Below are 20138 nucleotides of genomic sequence, written 5' to 3' on the forward strand. Positions count from 1 at the left end.
CTGCCATCTCACCTCTGTCTGCGTGGGTTCGAGTCCAAGGCTCGGCTAGCGTGGGTATGTGGGAAAGCCTGCCAGTAGCTTCTCGTGGGTCAGTGGTTCTTCCTTGGGTTTTCCAGGGCTCTTCCTCCACCATTAATACTGACCGCCATGTATAGCCTATCTTGTGCTGAAAAATGGCATTAAACCCTAGAACAACAACATGACTTTGATCATAAAGCTAGGGGTTGTACTCTTAATTTGACTTTGATCATAAAGCTGAGGGTTGTACGCTTAATTTGACTTTGGTCAAATAGCTAAGGGTTGCACACTTAATTTGACTTTGATCATGAAATTATGGGTTGTGCGCTTAATTTGACTTTGATCAAAAAGCTAGAGATTGTATGCTTAATTTGACTTTCATCATAAAGCTAAGGGTTGTATGCTTAATTTGACTTTGATCAAATAGCTAAGGGTTGCACACTTAATTTGACTTTGATCATAAAGTTAAGGGTTGTACACTTAATTTGACTTTGATCATAAAGTTAAGGGTTGTATGCTTAATTTGACTTTGATCATAAAGTTAAGGGCTGTACGCTTAATTTGACTTTGATCATAAAGCTAAGGGTTGTACACTTAATTTGACTTTGATCATAAAGTTAAGGGTTGTACACTTAATTTGACTTTGATCATAAAGTTAAGGGTTGTACACTTAATTTGACTTTGATCATAAAGTTAAGGGTTGTACACTTAATTTGACTTTGATCATAAAGCTAAGGGTTGTACACATAATTTGACTTTGATCATAAAGCTAAGGGTTGTACACTTAATTTGACTTTGATCATAAAGTTAAGGGTTGTACACTTAATTTGACTTTGATCATAAAGCTAAGGGTTGTACACTTAATTTGACTTTGATCATAAAGCTAAGGGTTGTACACTTAATTTGACTTTGATCATAAAGTTAAGGGTTGTACACTTAATTTGACTTTGATCATAAAGTTAAGGGTTGTACACTTAATTTGACTTTGATCATAAAGTTAAGGGTTGTACACTTAATTTGACTTTGATCATAAAGCTAAGGGTTGTACACTTAATTTGACTTTGATCATAAAGCTAAGGGTTGTACACTTAATTTGACTTTGATCATAAAGTTAAGGGTTGTACACTTAATTTGACTTTGATCATAAAGTTAAGGGTTGTATGCTTAATTTGACCTCGATCATCAACACTGAAAGCACACATCTCTACAGGCATCCCAGTTGCTGTATGAATGCCTCAAACAACTGACATTATGTTTGATCACATGCTCCAACTCAGTCATCTGATTGGTTCAACATGACAACATATCTAAATTTAGTTACTAGCTTATTAACATATACTGGCTGCAATGATATCATGTCTGGCAGAGCAACCATAGTAGACAAAGAGGGGCCAAACAAGGGGCCAGAGAAGGATGCATTGTGTATTATTTAAACTATATTTAATCAATTAAATTACAAGTTGTAAGCTTAAATTGACTTTGATCATAAAGCTAAGGGTTGTACACTTAATTTGACTTTGATCATAAAACTAAGGGTTGTACACTTAAATTGACTTTGATCATAAAGCTAAGGGTTGTACAATTAATTTGACTTTGATCATAAAGTTAAGGGTTGTATGCTTAATTTGACTTTGATCATAATGTTAAAGGTTGTACGCTTAATTTGAATTTGATCATAAAGTTAAGGGTTTTATGCTTAATTTGACTTTGATCATAAAGTTAAGGGTTTTATGCTTAATTTGACTTTGATCATAAAGTTAAAGGTTGAAAGCTTATTCTACTTTGATCATTATGCTTAATTTGATATATATTTATAGCTGATGGCATGCAAATGTGTTAGTTACTGTAAATCAAAGCATTTAAACTGGCATAAGCATTTTGATTATTTAGAGCAATGAGGCAAAATTAAAAAAATTTAAAAACAGTGTTGACATCAAATTATTCAGTCAACATATTTCCAGCCAACCTTTTCATGAAAATTGTAGTGTTGCATATATGTTGAAAGTTTTAAGAAAGTGCAAATTAAATCACACTTAATTTACAGTGTCTAATTTTACAGAATATCTCATTTTCTACTATTTTCCTCTATGTATTTTACAGTATTCACAATACACTGTACCTGGAAGTCCATTGTCCCATTGTAAAGCCTCCAGTGGTTGTTATCTCAGATCATGGAAGGACAACTCTGAACTTTAGTGACATTTCTCTTGGCCAGAATATCATTAAGTCCATCACCATACAGAACATATCCGACAAAATTGTTGAGGTAATGGTTTATACTCAGCCACACTGGTATGCCTATCTTACTAAAATCCATTCATCTCTCTGCCCATCCATAAATACATTTGTCAATCTGTACATCTATATGTTACCTTTTTCTTTTGTGCACAGCAACTAGTTTTACACCATCTGTATTTACCAAACTCTTTGATGATTTGCGCTTGAGTTAAGGAAGAGGCATATTGATTTTGGGGTTGAAGGGTAAAGGTCAGGGTTACTGTGACACAATTTTTCCAAAAAATAACACTAGTTCTGTATCACACACCAAGACAACATTTTGTTGATGGCTCTCTCTTGCCATAAGGAAAAAACCATCAGTTTGGGAGTTAAAAGGTCAAACATCACAGACCTGGACTAAACTTTGTGAGCTGCTGGAACTTGGTGTAAGGAAGATACAATAATTTGGGAATCACAAGGTCAGAGGTAAAGGTCACTGGTTTAAAAGAAAATGGTTTTGCACAAAATCTTTAGTTCTCTACCATATACTTTCATAGTCAAGTTAATTGAGACCTGTTGGTCAAGCATGCTTTTCTAAAGACTACATATAGAGATACAGTGCTACCCCACCATAACCTGCCCCACAATAACGCGAATTCGGATATAATGCGGTCATGTTCTAAGTACGTGAAATAGTGTATAAAATATTTGTTATCATTTTGGAGAAGAGATCGCGTATGAATTTGAATATAATACGATTGTGGCATAGCTTCTGAAATTTAACAATTTCACCAGGTTCATGAAGTGTTATGCCAAAATGAACATTATCAGAAATGTTACTTATTACTGATCCATGAGTAAAGCCAGTAAGTCATCTTTGTGATTGTCTTCAATTAATTCTGTATACAATCGTTGCTCAAACAATAGCCTGCACGTGTTTCTTCTTTAACTGCATACACAACCAAGCAGCAAACAATGCAGTGGTTGATAAAAGATTCTCACAATTTAATAAACATCAAAAAACAAATGCTGCCAACATGTTTGCTGGACTTGGTGGTGTTATTAGATGCAGACCAGTAAATAATATCCGCTTTATTAGCTGGAAATTGAATTGGTATGAAATTGTACACGCAATCAGCTTAAAAATATTATAAAAGTGACTCATGATCATTGCAGGCCTACTACACTTAGTTCTCTGGTTTTACATGGGTATGATACTTGTTTATGAACTTGTTATTAATTTCTTTTTTTTTTAATAAAAATATTTTACCATTATGGAAAAGCAAGTTCACAAATGCAAGTCGTTCTCAGCACTTTGCACAATGATTAGTATAGTAGTTTTCACACCTTTCTTTTGATATTCACAAAATCTGAAGTAAAAGTTATATGCATGCTGAAATCATGTGTTGATTGATAATTATTCTTGCTGTAGTCATTCAAATGAATAGGTCTGCAAGCGTTAATTATTGGAAATTTGCAATGGATACATGGAAACGAATATGAGAAAATTTTAGCAGTATGAAATTTTTACGGACATCATTCATAAACCCTGGTACATAAGTAACCGTACACATGCTTCGTCTTTCTTAACCTAATTTAGCTGTTCATTTTTCCCATTGAATTCAGGCACATAATGATCTGTGACAAAATTAATGAATAGTTTAAATATGTTTGCAATTTTTGCAATGGAATTACATGTATTGCAAACCCCGATGGTATGATATCAGACGGAAAGTAAACTGTGTTAATACTCTGTTCATGCTGTATATTAGATGTTGAATTCAGACACAATGATCTGGGACAAAATTATTGAATATTGTAAATCTGTGTGCAGTGTTTCAATGGAATTACATGCATTATAGATGTAATGCATGCCATGATGGCATGACAGTAAATTGTGTTGATACCCTATTCATCGTATACATTAGACATGAATACATGCATATGTGCCAATTAGTTGTTCTCTGAAAAAAGTAGAATGCTGTAAAGCCCCACATTAATGTGCCCCCAATATTAATGCAATCCAGTTTTTTTGGACCCCAATTATCTCGTGTTATAGCAGGGTTCCACTGTATTAAACAAGAAGGGGTGGTTTTATGATTCACCATTTATGGTAAAATTTGAAAAGGGGGAGGTTGTATAATACACCATTTATGGTAAAATTAAAGGATAGTTGTTTAATACACCATTTATGGTAAAATTAAACAAGGGTGGTTGTATCATACACCATTTATGGTAAAATTAAACAAGGGTGGTTGTATCATGCACTATTCAAGGTGATCCTGATCTGGAAGTCCCTGTCTTTATTTAAGTTGGTACTGAACATTTCTTATGATCAAAGTCTAGGACCCAAAAATATCAAATTAGACACAGCAGTTTTCCTTGGATAAAAGACATATGATTCAATAAGCAAATTTACAACATTTTGTCTTTCTTTTGTTCTTTATTCTTATTATTGCCACTTTTCTAGTTTTGAACTTGGACATATTTTGACTGTGTTTCATAATTATACTGTGATGAAAAGGTCTTGAACTTATACCCTGAAAAAATATACTTTTTAAACTTCTGATAAGCAAATAAAATATTAAGTCACTATGAATTGAATGAGTTTATTACCCAAAAATCGGAATTTATCAAGAATTTTCAACATTAAGGTTTGTGATAGGGGTATGTCTCTGTGAGGCCTGCAAGAAATAGAGGCGGAAATGCTGACTTCATAGTCATATACAATTCTACTGAAGCAAATGAGGAACAAAAAACAGTGTGAGTAAAAACTATAAGTAAAAATCAGATAAGAGTGTCTCATTATCATTTGGCTTGTATGTGGAGATAATGAAAGATAAGCCTGATTTTTTTTATAATGCTAATTTTACAACAAGGTAATGTACAAGTATGTGCTTTTATTAATGTGAGTCTGCATTCAGTTCTTGTGTTCAGATTCTGCTGCATAAAAAATAAATGAAATTTGAGTAAGACAAGTATTAATTTACTTAAAACCTCGTGATGATGGATTTCAGCTGAAGGCTTCCAACTTGGACACCAGTGGACCATTCCTGATATTGAATGCACTCCGAATGTTGCCACCGGATGCCTCCCACACAATGCTTGTATCCTTCACTCCTAATGAAGGCAGAGTGGTAAGTTTAAATTCATGCTGTAAATAATGTAGACCTTTATGATTTTATTTGAATATGGAAAGTGTCTTTGAAATCTTGCAGTCATGGTCCTCGTTATTTTATCATATAATTTTAAATGAATGTTGATAGAGTTGGTATCCTGTCCAAATGTGTGAAAATTGTTTCCATGTATACATTATAATTTTTGGGGAGGGGCAGCCTGCATCAAGATGCATGGTTTCTATAGTAATCTGTTTTTCCTTCCATGCTTCTATCCATCAGTTTCTCCATCAGTGCACATTTACTGTAACCAGCTTAGCTCTGCAACCCTTACACACAGTTGGATGCCATTTGGTAGGTATATTGTAGATTGATCTTTTCAGGTTTGATTTTGACAGAGTTATTGCCTCTTTTCCAAATTATTACATCTCTTAATGCAGATCTTTGTAAGCAGCATAACTAAACCATGCAACAATTTCTGATATAATTAGGTATGTACACAATCTCACAGCTCTAGATAGGCCTTGTATGATTTTTATATTGTCAACTCCATGTTTGGATAGAGTTATGGCCCTTGACAGTTAAATTCATCTCTTTACATTGTATGTTCCCTGTAACCAGCATAGCACAGCAACAACTACACTTAATAAAATGCCATTTGGCAGGTGAATTGACTATTACATATAGATGTCCTTTTTAAGGTTTAATTTCTTAATTGTCCATTTTGATTGAGTTGTTGCCCTTGTTCCATCATTATTACAATCCACTACAGCTGATCCCTGTATCTAGTGTAACTCAGTAGCCATTCAACATAATCTCATACAAACAGGTGTGTACATTGTCTCATAGACTTAAGTGTCTTTTATGGGTTTTGTCAGCTCCATTGTTTTTCCAGAGTTATGGCTCTTGATAAGTAATGAGATGTTGCTTGAAATCAGTATAGCTCTGCAATGTTTACACATGATTGGATGCCTTTTGTAAATTGAATTGCTTATTACATGTATACCTTTCTTAAGTTATTTCTTTTCAGGTTCAATTTTGGCAGAGCTATTGTCTTTTATCCACCAATATTTATGGACTTTAATTCGTCATCTCCATATTTGGATAGAGTTGTGACTTTTGACAGCTTATTGTCTTCATATTGGAATATTGGAGATTTCTGTTATATTTATGGACTTTAATTTGTCATGTCCATATTTGGATAGAGTTGTGACTTTCGACAGCTTATTGTCTTCATATTGGAATATTGGAGATTTCTGTTATATTTATGGACTTTAATTTGTCATGTCCATATTTGGATAGAGTTGTGACTTTCGACAGCTTATTGTCTTCATATTGGAATATTGGAGATTTCTGTTATATTTATGGACTTTAATTCACCATCTCCATATTTGGATAGAGTTGTGACTTTCGACAGCTTATTGTCTTCATATTGGAATATTGGAGATTTCTGTTATATTTATGGACTTTAATTTGCCATCTCCATTTTTGGATACATTTGTGACCTTTGAATGTTATCTTAGTCTTTATATTGGAGATTTCTGTTATTGAAATGGCATATAAACGATTCAACTTTATCTGATGGAATTAGTATGAACATTGCCTCATTGAGACACATTTGCCCTACATTTAGTATCATTTAAAAGAATTATGGCCCACCTGCCTATCCTCAGTTGCTTGTCCACCAAGCTTTGTTTTGTACAAGATAACATCCTCTAAATTCTGTTCAAATGTCGCATGTGGCTTTATATTGATGAGAACATGAGCAAATTTAATTTCAGTGTTCCAAAATGTGATTTTACAGGAGGTATTGACTGTATTGTCATCCTTCAAAGTTTCTTTTCAATAGCACGTCTTTACTTTTGTTACATTTGGCAAACACCTTGATATTGATGAAACCCAGAGTTACTTATGGACTCTAATAAAAATAAACAATCAGCATATAAAAATATAAATCAATTCATAGACTCAGCAGGACTTAGGAACAAAATATAATTACTATCCCCACAAAACCAAAAGACCCAGTAACTAGCTAAATAAATTTAGAAGCCACCACATAAAAAACCATAACATATCATTCAATTTTATAAAAGTATTAATAAATAATTCACTTACAAAGCACCTATAAAAAACTAAAGAAACCGCAAAATCGGATGTCCTAGATGTCCTTAACAAACCAAGTAATCAGCTAGGATTCCTGTCCTAGATGTCCTTAACGAACCGTGTAATCGGCTAGGACTCCGGTCTCTTGCTAAATAAAGTATAAATAACATTCAATCTCTAAAAACATCAATTACTAAATAACTTAAAGAGGTAATATCTAAAAACTTATAAATAACATAACGTAGGAAACACACCCTAAACACCTCGACTAGTAATCCCATAATAACCTTGAAAATCTCTCTTCATACATGATATCTACCAAGAACCTCTATAAACAGCATAGAACATCCCCCTCCTTTTAGAACATTTTGAAGAAGAAAAAAAAAGAAAAAAAATCTCGAAAAAAAAAAAAAAAACCACCAGGCAAATGCAACAAGAAACCAGCGATGTAAAGCAAGCAGGACCGTTCCCGAGCTCTTCTTCCCACTAATGACAGCCAACCATTCAACTGTAGGGACCTTTATGGACCCACAGATTGAGGCCAAACTATCAGGGTTCCTTGAATCCATAACAACCTGGGGGAGGTGGCACCATCCCCTTCCCCAGGAACAACTAGCAGGCTGCGGTGCAGTCAGAAAAAAAGTGGCACATGCACAATTGTGCGAATGCTACTATAATTAAACTCAGCAACAAAAAAATGAAACCCTGAATGAGTTTAATTTCAAGGGTTCCACAAAATCATTCAGAAAAGTCATGGCTCCTGTAGTATTCTCACACCATTCCCTTTTTTTGTAACCCCCACTGATTTTAAAAACAGAAGGCATCAAGGACATAAAAAATGCACAAAACTTAGTCATTCATTCATTGATTTGTAAGTTCTAATCTGATTGTCACCATGTTTTTTTTCTTCTCAAAACACTGTCAACATGTTGGCAGTTTGAATCAAGTGGGAGTTTCTGTAGTGACATGGTCACCATATTTGCATGGGCCAGTCTGTGCTTTCAAGGAACAGATGAGGTGTGGTTCACTGTCTTTGAAAATTTATAATTCTGTAAATTTTGGATTTACATCTCTTTGAACACATGTATACAAGAGTTCCTCCTATTTCTTTGTTCAGTTTCTTTTTGAAATATTAAGACTAGATATTGCAAATATTGGATGCAGATGACACAATGTTTGCTGAAATATATTATTCTAGAAATCAGAAATGGACAGCAAGCAGTCTGTTTGCTTGTTTACATCAGGAGTTTCTGTTTCCATTGAAATACCAATAATTTAACAGTGTAAGGGACCTCTTTTTGTATATCCTTGATGCTTTTTGTCTTTAAAATTGGGACGGGGTTACATAAAATCAGGAGGGTGTGCTAATACTATAATTGCTCATTGACCTAACTTTGCTTTATGTAGCATAATTTTAGAAAGAAATAATGGACTTGCTAAAAAAGTTGTTGTGTACTTTCCAATTAGTGAGACATAAAATGAGTTGGTCTTAAAATGTTCAAGGTTGTTATTTAAAAGTGTTATAGTCCCAGATTTTCCATTTCCAGATTTTGGATTTTCTAACCAAAGTTCTTCTTTTTAAGGCCTCACCAAGCAAAGTGTAGAAAACATAGCCCAGTGTAATGCACATATTGCTTATGAGTTGTAGTTTTTCTTATTTGCTTTGTTGTGAGTACTATCACAAATTTAGTTTCCTGCCTAAATTTGTGATAATTTAGTGCTTGCTAAGATATTGAGAATAAGTCAATAATTACAGCATAATTTACTATTCTTATCACTACGTATGTCTATTATGACCTGGTACAGAAATAAGAAGCATTGGGTAAATTGGATAGCATTCATAAGTTATAATTGTCAACCCATGTTAATTCTTTTTCATATTTTGCATCTACGTGCATCAGATTTGGTCATTTGATTAGTGAATAGTAGACTGCATCATATCCTCAAAATATTGACTGGTGTTCTGTTCTTGGTTCTTTAATTTAATGAATTTCTATATTATATTCTATTTTGTGTTAATTCCTGACAGTTCCAGGAGGAGCTGCAGATTAGCTCTGGCACAGCCAATCTACATCTGACTCTGTGTGGGAAAGGAGTCAGTCCCCTGGTGAGCTTAAATATCCCTGAGTCTGGCATACTGGACATGGGTGCAGTCCTGGGCAATGAGTATACTGAGAAAACTTTCAAGGTAAATTTGATATTTAAACTTTGCTTATTTTACCTGCATTGTACAAATTGTAGCAAATTACAGTGGGCCTCTCTTTAAAAAAAATTCATTCATGAGACATAGCAGTTTTGGCTTGCATAATAGAGGTGACTGACAGCCAGTCATAGGATGTAGCAGTTTTGGCTTGCATAATAGAGGTGACTGACAGCCAGTCATAGGATGTAGCAGTTTTGACTTGTATAGCAGAGGTGACTGACAGCCAGTCATAGGATGTAGCAGTTTTGGCTTGTATAGCAGAGGTGACTGACAGCCAATCATAGGATGTAGCAGTTTTGACTTGTATAGCAGAGGTGACTGACAGCCAGTCATAGGATGTAGCAGTTTTGGCTTGCATAGCAGAGGTGGTTACAGCCAGTCATAGGATGTAGCAGTTTTGGCTTGCATAGCAGAGGTGACTGACAGCCAGTCATAGGATGTAGCAGTTTTGGCATGTATAGCAGACGTGGTTACAGCCAGTCATGGGATGTGTCAGCAATGACTTGTATACATGAAATGTCTGCATTCATTAGTGGGACATAACAAATTTTGCTTGATGAGCAGATGTGGTTGCAGCCTGTGATAATGTTATGGTATCATTATTGGCTACTACAGCAGAGGTGGCTGCAGCCTGTGATAATGTTATGGTATCATTACTGGCTACTACAGCAGAGGTGGCTGTAACCAGTTGTGGGATGTATCTATGTTGGCTTTTATAGTAGAGTTGACTGCAGCCATTAGTGGGATGTATCCATGTTGGCTTGTATAGTAGAGGTGACTGCAGCGGAATGTATCCATGCTTGTATATTAGAGGTCAGTAAGTGAGTCCATTAGTGTGATGTCTTCATGGTGGCTTGTATTGCAGTGGTGACTGTAGCCAGTCATGGGATGTATCTATTTATGTTGGCTTGTAAAGATGAGATGACTGCAGGCAGTCATGCGATGTATATTTGTTGGCTTGTATGGCAGAGGTGACTGCAGTCATTTGATTGATTCATCAAGGTTGGTTTGTATAGCAGAGGTGGCTGCTAATTGGAGGTAATGAAGAGAAGGGGGAAAAACCTGGTTGAATGTGGAAAGTACTTGTGCAGTGGGTGTGACCATAATGGGAGGTTTGAGAGCAGTAAACATTACTTGTGAGGTTGTCATTGAAACTGAGGACCTGGAGAAGCCAGAGGAAACAAATGGCTTTCAGTGGACAGCCATGTACCCCATACACAAGTTGAAATCAGGGATTTCTGTATATCTGTGGAGGGGCATATAGTGTTGTGTATGTCTGTCTGTTCTGTCACATCATGTGACATTACATCCAGTACCATAAGTTGTGAATCTCATTTCCACTCAGTAATTATTTAAAGGACTAAATGGATTGAATAATTCAAAGCTTAATTACACAACAGTCTATTTAAATTTTGATTTCACCATTCAGATAAAATTCAATTGAGTTATGGCCCTTCTCTGACTTGGCACTTTGCTATTTAGTTGCTTCATACTGACTTGGGGCATCTATGTTGTATATATATATTACAAGCTTTTAACAAAAGGCTAGTTTGGTCTGCCCAAAAATTATCTATATTTTTTAAAAAGACTAATGTCTGAAAATCGCATGCCTCAAATCAGCCAGAACTAGTCTAGCTATGCAACAATCAATAAATCATTGGAAAGAATGAATTTGAATTTTGGTACAGTTTCTTTATGTAAAAATTCATAATTGTTTCCGTCAAAAGTTATGCTTATCTAAAAAAATGAACATGTCCTAATCAGAATGTAGAAAACCTCAAGATTTGTTAAAACTTTCTTTTTACAGATGCAGAACACTTCCTCTTTGTCCATAGACTACAGTATTAACTTGGAGAGTCTCTCATTGTTACGGCACTCTCATCTGCAGGATCTACCTGCATTTGTCAAGAGAGACAAGAAAATCAAGTTTCTTGTGGGTTAGTAGATTCATAAATATACAGAAAATCACAATGTTTTGGTATAATTATGATATGAAATTTAGCAAAATTACCACTGTTTAAAAAGTAAATTGTGTTAACAGTTGCACTTTTGACACATAAGTCATGTGTGCTTTGGCATCAGTCACAGACCTAATAAAAACAAACACGAACATCCACAGTTTGGTTGCTCTTGTTTAGTATGTTGCTGTTAAAATGATGGGTATTATTATCTAAATTTATATCCAGATGCATCAGTTGTGATAGTTGTCAGTGTTTATAGCTTAACATTTTAATGTGAATAAAGTTTGGTGAAAATTACTTTTTGAATTAATCAAGACTTGCCAATCTTTATGATTTGACCAAACATTCTTACTGAAACGAACCTTTAATTACGGATTTACCACAACAAAATAATTCAATTTTTGCAGTTAGAGCTGGATATTGGCTTGTCCTGATTTGGTTTGGATCCAGATTTTCATATTAGATTCATCGGAGTTGGTCAAGGAAGCAAACTGACTTTACAGAAGACAGAAACATTAATTTGCCATTGTTGATCATGCAAAGCACCTGCATGATGAAGATTGTTCTTTTACATTATGGCTCTTTGTAGAAATGTAATCCACAAAAACATGTTGAAGGCACACAAAAATGAGGAAAAAAGTCTAAAAATGATTTTTCAGATTCCTGTCCGTGTTTGGAAAAAGAGGAGAGGAGGCATTAATTAAATTTGTTGTGCCCTGTATCTCTTGTAAATTTAATAATAAATAAACATTGTTAATTTTTACATTTAAAAAAAAATGCAGTAAACTCTACAGGACATGATATATCTAACCAACAGAATTATATGATTTTGTTAAAATATCATTACAGCCGATTATATAAATTGTACAAGAGTCTGGAGTGTGTGTGTGTATGCGTACATGTATGCATGTTTGTGTGAGAGATTTGGATTTTTGACATAACGTTAACAATTTTTCAATCATATCAATATGATGTCTGCAGTGTGGAAGTTTATAGTGATGTCTAGCACTGGGTTATCATGCCGCAGACATGTATCATCATGACCCACCCAGTCACATTATCCTGACACCAGGTTGACCAGTCCTAACACTAACCTCTTAATGCTGAGTGCCAAATGAGGCAGCTGCTAGTACCATTTTTGTAAGTCTTTGGTAAGACTCAGCCTGGGTTTGAACCGCAATCTTCCGCATCTGAAGCAGATGCTGTAACCACTTAGGCCACTGGAGTGATTACAAGAGACTGGAAAAAATGCATTGTTATTACTGTATAAGTCAAGTCCAGCTTCAAACTGCAAAGACCCAGATTTGGTATTACATAATGTGCTGTCAGATCTGGGTGTATGCCATTTATTAGTACAAATCAGTTGGACAAACAACAAAGAACCAAATCTACTGATACATTATATGATGGGCGATCAGGGTCTTTGTTGTTTGCAGTTTTACTCAGCTTTAATGCGAGTATATATGGTACTGATACATTTGTGCATATGATAATGCTAACTTGACTAGAGTAACAGCAAATTGCTAAGACTTGAATTGGAAAATAGAATTTTTTCTTAAAGATATAATTTAGTCGATTCAGGAAGCACGCTACTCTGCAATTCCCATATTTTATATAAATCCCAGTAATACATCCATATACTTTTATCCCTGTAATTTTTCCCAATAAATTTAGCAAATTCCTAATAACATACTTTTTGTATATGAAGCACTTGCAATTTTATTTTACAGATTTGTTTATCAAAAAAAGACATTGTATTATTAAAAGATATAGTTAAAACAGTAGAATACAAAGCAACAGTAACGAGTTATTAGTGTTTAAATTATCATATCAATCCATTTTGATTATTAGATAATTTGTGTCTTCGTGTGAATGAAAATGTGCTAATCAGTTTGTAATATTGTCTGTGTGACATTGTCTATATCCTGTTTATAATTTCCATACAATATTCCTATATTTTTCCCTTTAATTTTTTAGACCAAATGACCCTCGAAAGGTATAGTAGTCTGAAGTCCGATATTAAGATGGGCAAACAAGCAGTAGCATCTTGTTTGCTTCCTGTAATTACACTCAACAATAACATATTGAGTGTGCTTCTACTTTACTCTGAAAAATAACAAGACATCTTGACCAAAGGTCCATCTAATTGTGACCCATTGGTCAATAATCTCTGAGTCAACCATGACCAATTAGTGCCTACATAAAGGAGTATTAAACACAAGGTGAACATATCATCTGATGTTTATTTTCTGTAGTGTTAACTGTTCTACATATTAATCATTTTTGAATTTCCAGGTACACAAAACAACAATGGGCAAAATGTATTTGATTTGGTGCCATCTGCGGGTACCATACCTCCAGGTAAGTTGGAGTCATTTTAGTAATTTGGGGCTTGTATGAAATTATATAATGTGTGGTAGGACTTTCAAAATGTAGATATTTGTATGAATTATTAGGAAAAAAAACCTTTAATGTGTTTCCTTTTCGAAAGGTAGATGATCAGCTTTACAATGAATATTATCTGAAAATATAGCTAATACAAATGATTTTTCAGTCATTGTACTGCATTATATTATTTATGTAAGCACACTGGGTGGAATAATTGGCGATGTTGGTTTCAGTTGTCCACATTTGCTTGCATTTGTAAAACTTTTATCTAACTTTGCTTATTGAGTTTTCCTTGGGATGTTGAGGGTTTTTATTTGTGAAATTTTTGTTGTTGAAATAGTGCTTTATTTTGTTAAGGTGATTAATAATGCTCATTTTTATTACATGATTCCTTTGAGAGATGCCTTTTGATTGGCTGATGTGATATCATGTGATTCACAATAAGTTGTCATTCTGGTATCATTTATTTTTATGTAACACCATCATTTTTGTTAACATGAGTAGTATAAACATTCAAATTTCTAGACCATAGCATGCTAGCATGAGTAGTTTATTGTGAGTGCTTTCCATAGAGTGCTAGCGTGAGATGTGTAAATATTGAGAGGTGCTGGATTATAGAGTGCTAGCATGATATGTGTAAATATCGGGAGGTACTGGACCATAGATTGCTAGCATGAGATGTGTAAATATTGAGAGGTGCTGGATTATAGAGTGCTAGCATGAGATGTGTAAATATTGAGAGGTGCTGGATTATAGAGTGCTAGCATGAGATGTGTAAATATTGGGAGGTGCTGGACCATAGAGTGCTAGCATGAGATATGTAAATATTGAGAGGTGCTGGACCATAGAGCTCTAGCATGAGAGGTATAAATATTGAGAGGTGCTGGACCATAGAGTGCTAGCATGAGATGTGTAAATATTGGGAGGTGCTGGACCATAGAGTACTAGCATGAGTGGTATAAATATTGAGAGGTGCTGGACCATAGAGTGCTAGCATGAGAGGTATAAATATTGAGAGGTGCTGGACCATAGAGTGCTAGCATGAGTGGTATAAATATTGAGAGTGCTGGACCATAGAGTAGCAGCATGAGAGGTATAAATATTGAGAGGTGCTGGACCATAGAGTGCTAGAATGAGATGTGTAAATATTGAGAATGCTGGACCATAGAGTGCTAGAATGAAATGTGTAAATATTGAGAGGTGCTGGACCATAGAGTGCTAGCATGAGTGGTATAAATATTGAGAGTGCTGGACCATAGAGTAGCAGCATGAGAGGTATAAATATTGAGAGGTGCTGGACCATAGAGTGCTAGAATGAGATGTGTAAATATTGAGAATGCTGGACCATAGGGTGCTAAAATGAGGTGTGTAAATATTGAGAGTGCTTGACCATAGAGTGCTAGAATGAGAGGTTTAATAATTAGCGTGCTGGATCATAGGGTGCTAGCGAGAATAGTAAAAGTAATGAGAGTGCTGGACCAGAGGGTGCTAATGTGAGTAATATAAATATTGTGTCACTGGATCATATGTAGGTAGATACTATATATACTGGCCTATAAGTGGAGTCCAACATCAAACAGCATAGACCCTGATCTGCCATCTATAATGTGCCAGCTGATCAGGGCCTATGTTGTTTGCTCTGCCGATTACTCATTACAAACTGCATACATCCAGAACTTTCTCTTGTTTTCTACAGGTGGAACTGCAGAAATTACAGTTACCTTTGCACCAGATCACCCTAGTGACCATTACTCAGATGGGGTCAAAGTGGAGCTCTTTGGAAAGGTATGAAGTCATGTGTAAATATGTTAGAATAGCTTTCATGCTAGTGTGATTGTTGATTTCTGTCAGATATATAAATCAAAGTTTTATACATGAAGCTTTTAATACCTATGAAAATAATGAAATTTCTTGTTGGGCAGATGTCAGAATTTCAACATAACACACTTCCTTATTGGTCAAATGTCAAAATTTGACTTTCTTGATGTTTCTTATTAGTGAAATATCAACATTTGTATGTAATGCACTTTTTTATTGGTCAGATGTCAAACTTTGACTTTCATGTACTTTCTTATTAGTGAAATGTCAACATTGTATTTACTTATGCACTTTTATAGGTCAAATGTCAAAATATGATTGTAATCAAAGTAACCGATATTACTTTTTAGTATCAAATGTAAATATTTCAATGTGATGCACATTTTTATTGGTCTAATGTCAACATTTTGCAGCAGGAATATGTATACTGTCAAAACTTTGATACTGTAGTAACATTATGACTCATCCTGTGAGGTACCACCATTGGGAATAACTTTTGGGGTTATTTTTCAACAAAAGTTTCCAGATTGTGTTAAAGTGAGGGTAACAATCTTGTGTTTGATGATAAATGGACATTAATAGGATTTTTGATGTAGCAATTCATTTTACCAGCAACTCCTCAAATTTGAAAAAGTAAAACCAGCATTAACATCTTCAAATACTATACTGTGAAGGTCTGGAGTACTCTGATATAATGATGGAAGATAATGGATTGAACTACATGGAAACTGGAAAAATTACTCCAGTTTGTATGGATGACCATATTGTACCTGACTGTATTATGGATAAAACCTGCACACTAAGAGATTTAAGGCAACAGTATTATGCAGACACAAGACAAAATAAAAATCCAACCATTAATTAGTTTCTTTTCAGGTATCACAATATTAATTAGATTCCTTATATATTTCCTTCATTTGTCTATATATGTGATTAAATCCAGATTATTAGTTGCAAGTTCAGATGCAGAAGTTTATCATACTAGGTACTGTTAAGGAAACAAGTCAGAAAATCAGCATTGGTTATCTGTATTTTCTCTAAATAGTTGCATTTGAATAAAATGACTGGACCACTCCAATGGCCTAAGTGGTTAGAGCATCTGTCTCAGATGTGGGAGGTCACAGGTTCAAACCCCATACCTTATGCAAATAGTACTAGCAGCTGCCTCACTTGGCATTCAGCATTAAGAGGTTAATGTTGAGACTGGTGTCAGGAGAATGTCACTGGGTGGGACATGATGCCACATGTCTGTGACATGATGTCTCAGTGCTAGACATCACTATAAACTGCCAAACTGCAGACATCATAGCAAATTGACTCAAATTGTTAAAGCTATGTTAAAAATCCAAAAACACACACACAGAAAATGATTGGAATATTTTGTTCAAGTGACATTTCTCATACTGAGAGAGTCACTCATTTCCTATGTCATCCAACACAAAAGCCAGTGGGCTGAACTTGGATAATAATTTTATTTTCTGTTTAGTTTTTAACGCTATGTAATGTTGAATGCATTGAACATACTTCACTGGTTAACAGCCCTTGAGGAAAAATCAAAGAAAAAATAATAATGATTTTCTGAGGGTCTACACTGGGATGCAGCTATAACCACTGATGGGTTCCATTAGTGCAGTGAGAATACAGAGATATTAATCAATACAGTAATGAAGGATGTGATGAAGTTTTCATCACTTTTCTTGTTAGCTCACTTAGTCAAAGCCCAAATGAGTTTATGGCATGGCCCACTATACATTGTCTGTTGTGCATCTTCTGTCAACACTTGTGAACATTCTGGAGACCTGATTTTTAATTTTTATCAAGTCTATATAATGAAGGTCTTGGAAGAGTTAGATTTTGATGAGATTTAGTATGTATGCTTGTTATTCCAGATCTCAGATGAGATCTAATTTGAGTTACAACCATACATATTAATTAGGTGATCTTTAATCTGATTGGCTGAGCATATACAACCATACATGTTAATGAGGTGATCTTTAATCTGATTGGCTGAACATATGAGCACTCAAAAGCCATACTCCTGATTAGATCAAGTATGTAAACTTGTATCATCAATTCCTTGATGGGTTATACCATGAGCATAATTCATGCACATTAATCAGATGGTCTTGGATCTGATTGGCTGAGCTTGTGATCATTGCAGAACCCATATTTCTAAATAGATTTGTTTAGACTTGCCATCTAATCTTGTATCATCAAACTCTTAGATGAGTTTGATTATGAGTGTCATTCAGACATGATAATGAGGTGATCTTGTGCCTGATTGGTTGATCTTCTGAACACTGTTGTGGCTAATTTTTGGTGCTTTTTTCTATAAATGCTTCTATCGTCAAGATCTCAAATGAGTGATATTACATCTGATTAGCTATGAGATGGTGGGAATCACACCTGCATGCTTCTGGTCACAAGTCCAATCCCTTAACCATTGATCTACCAAAGCTCCCTTGGGTAGGGATCCCAGTGGTTTTAAAGATACGACTCCTGGGGCATGGTCCCATGAGGATAAGGAGAGACCCAGAAATTCATACTGACCGCACTTATTAACTATCATTGTAAAGTCAAGTAACCCCACTTTAGAGATGGGGTTATTAATAGTTTCTAAGTTATGAATCAGGGCATAGATTCCAGAGCTAGGAGAGATCCAGGCAATGAATACTGGTTGTATAAATGGCTTGCTTCTTATGCCAGGAGTGTGATCCTGTTTGTATGGTCTAGTTAAAAGATCAGACCAACATTCCTTGACAGTGTAACAAGCATGTACTCCAAGCACTTAAAATGTGCTTCAAGTTTTCCTTTCTCCTCTACAGTCTCATTAAATGTATGAATTAGCATTCACCAGCTGATATATATCAGCTACTCAGGTGAGCAGTATGAGGTATTCTTGGACCTCTTGTCTTTTGTTGCATAAAGCTTGTAACATGTACCATTTATCCTAACAATGAAGTTTTCAGTTCTTTAATGTACATTTTTTCTCTTCTTAAACTCATATTTCAGTTTGTCCCATGTGACAAGGTATTTTTTGCATTTAAATCATTACTTTATAGTTTTCCTTCATCTTGGGATGGGCATTTCTATTACAATTGATCATAAGTTCAAATTAACATTCATCTTCAGGTAAAAACATTTGTAAATGTGAGGGAATCAATATTTTTGATATTACTGACAAATACGGATATTGATATTTAGTTGTTTTTTTTTAAATTTAAATTTTAGTTTTCATGAGAATTGAATAAGAAAAATCTCCAGTTTCAATACATTATTAGTTGGATCAACATGTAGCGTAATCTGGTGACATACGAAAATGGACTTCCAGATATGATACTGAGTTTTAAGGAAATTTAATTTTTATTAAACCATGGAAATTTCAATAATTTTCATTGCTGCTAAAATTATTGAAATAACTATCTGAATGCACCATCCTCCACATCTTATGATTGCCAGAAAATTGCCATTCATTTGTATTAAAAGAAATTCTATAAACTGTTTTGTAAAAATCTTTTGTTTTTGACTTCATCAGAACTCTTGAATATAAATGAGATATCTATCTTGAAAACTTTGAAACTGAATTTGATGCTATTTTCACTCTCATGTAGGTGAAGATATCTTTTTTAAAATATTTTGTGTCACTTTAACAGAAATAATCCGCACATAGCATAGTATGACTTTTTTGCTAATCATGGTGCTCATCTATTTTTTCTTATGCCTGTTTCAAGGTTTACAGACCATAAGAACAGTTTATATCAATTTTATGTGTGGAATTATTCCTCTCAGTTTGAAGGCTTTTATTTCCTTCTTTGGGTGTGAATCATTTCCTGTTTTCATTTTCAACTACACACTTAAATGAAACAACTATGAACCAGCCATTTTGTAACAAGGCCATCTTCTGTACATTGAGCTTATATTCTGGTCCCAATAAAATTATTTTAATGTAAACCTGTATATAATGACTACCTCAATACATTGGCCAAAATGTTTAGTCCCTACAGTGTTCAGTTTAGGAAAGTTTCGTTGTATTTCGTAATTAGTATTTTGTTAACTTATGTAGTTGGTAATGATAGCATCTAAGATCTGTTTTTAACTAAATTTAAAATTATTCAAATTATTTTGTAATGTTTGTATGAAAGGGACCCCCACTTCTAGATTTGAGAACTGTTGCCTTTCAGCTGTAATTTCTTTGCTTACATGTCAGTCCTATTAATCTTAATATTCTAAATCCAATTTCATAGAAACAATTCAGTAAAAATTAATTACATAATTATAGAATTTCTGATCTCACATTAATGTGATGATTGAGTC

At 34.5% G+C, this 20138-nt stretch overlaps 1 protein-coding gene across 4 annotated transcripts in view; it reads left to right on the forward strand.

Annotated features, from left to right (window-relative positions):
* The window catches only part of LOC149781860 (cilia- and flagella-associated protein 74-like), a 193628-nt gene that overhangs the window by 118994 nt on the left and 54496 nt on the right, over positions 1 to 20138 (forward strand). For all 4 annotated transcript variants that reach the window (XM_089936056.1, XM_089936057.1, XM_089936059.1 and 1 more), the window contains 6 exons: positions 2119 to 2284; positions 5253 to 5372; positions 9484 to 9642; positions 11465 to 11594; positions 13914 to 13979; positions 15703 to 15791. In XM_089936056.1, the coding sequence (XP_089792182.1) occupies positions 2119 to 2284; positions 5253 to 5372; positions 9484 to 9642; positions 11465 to 11594; positions 13914 to 13979; positions 15703 to 15791 (730 nt within the window). The remainder of the gene's footprint in view (positions 1 to 2118; positions 2285 to 5252; positions 5373 to 9483; positions 9643 to 11464; positions 11595 to 13913; positions 13980 to 15702; positions 15792 to 20138) is intronic.

Source organism: Sinohyriopsis cumingii, chromosome 15 (assembly GCF_028554795.1).
Source record: "Sinohyriopsis cumingii isolate HCF-2022 chromosome 15, ASM2855479v2, whole genome shotgun sequence".
Taxonomy (NCBI): Eukaryota; Metazoa; Mollusca; class Bivalvia; order Unionida; family Unionidae; genus Sinohyriopsis; species Sinohyriopsis cumingii.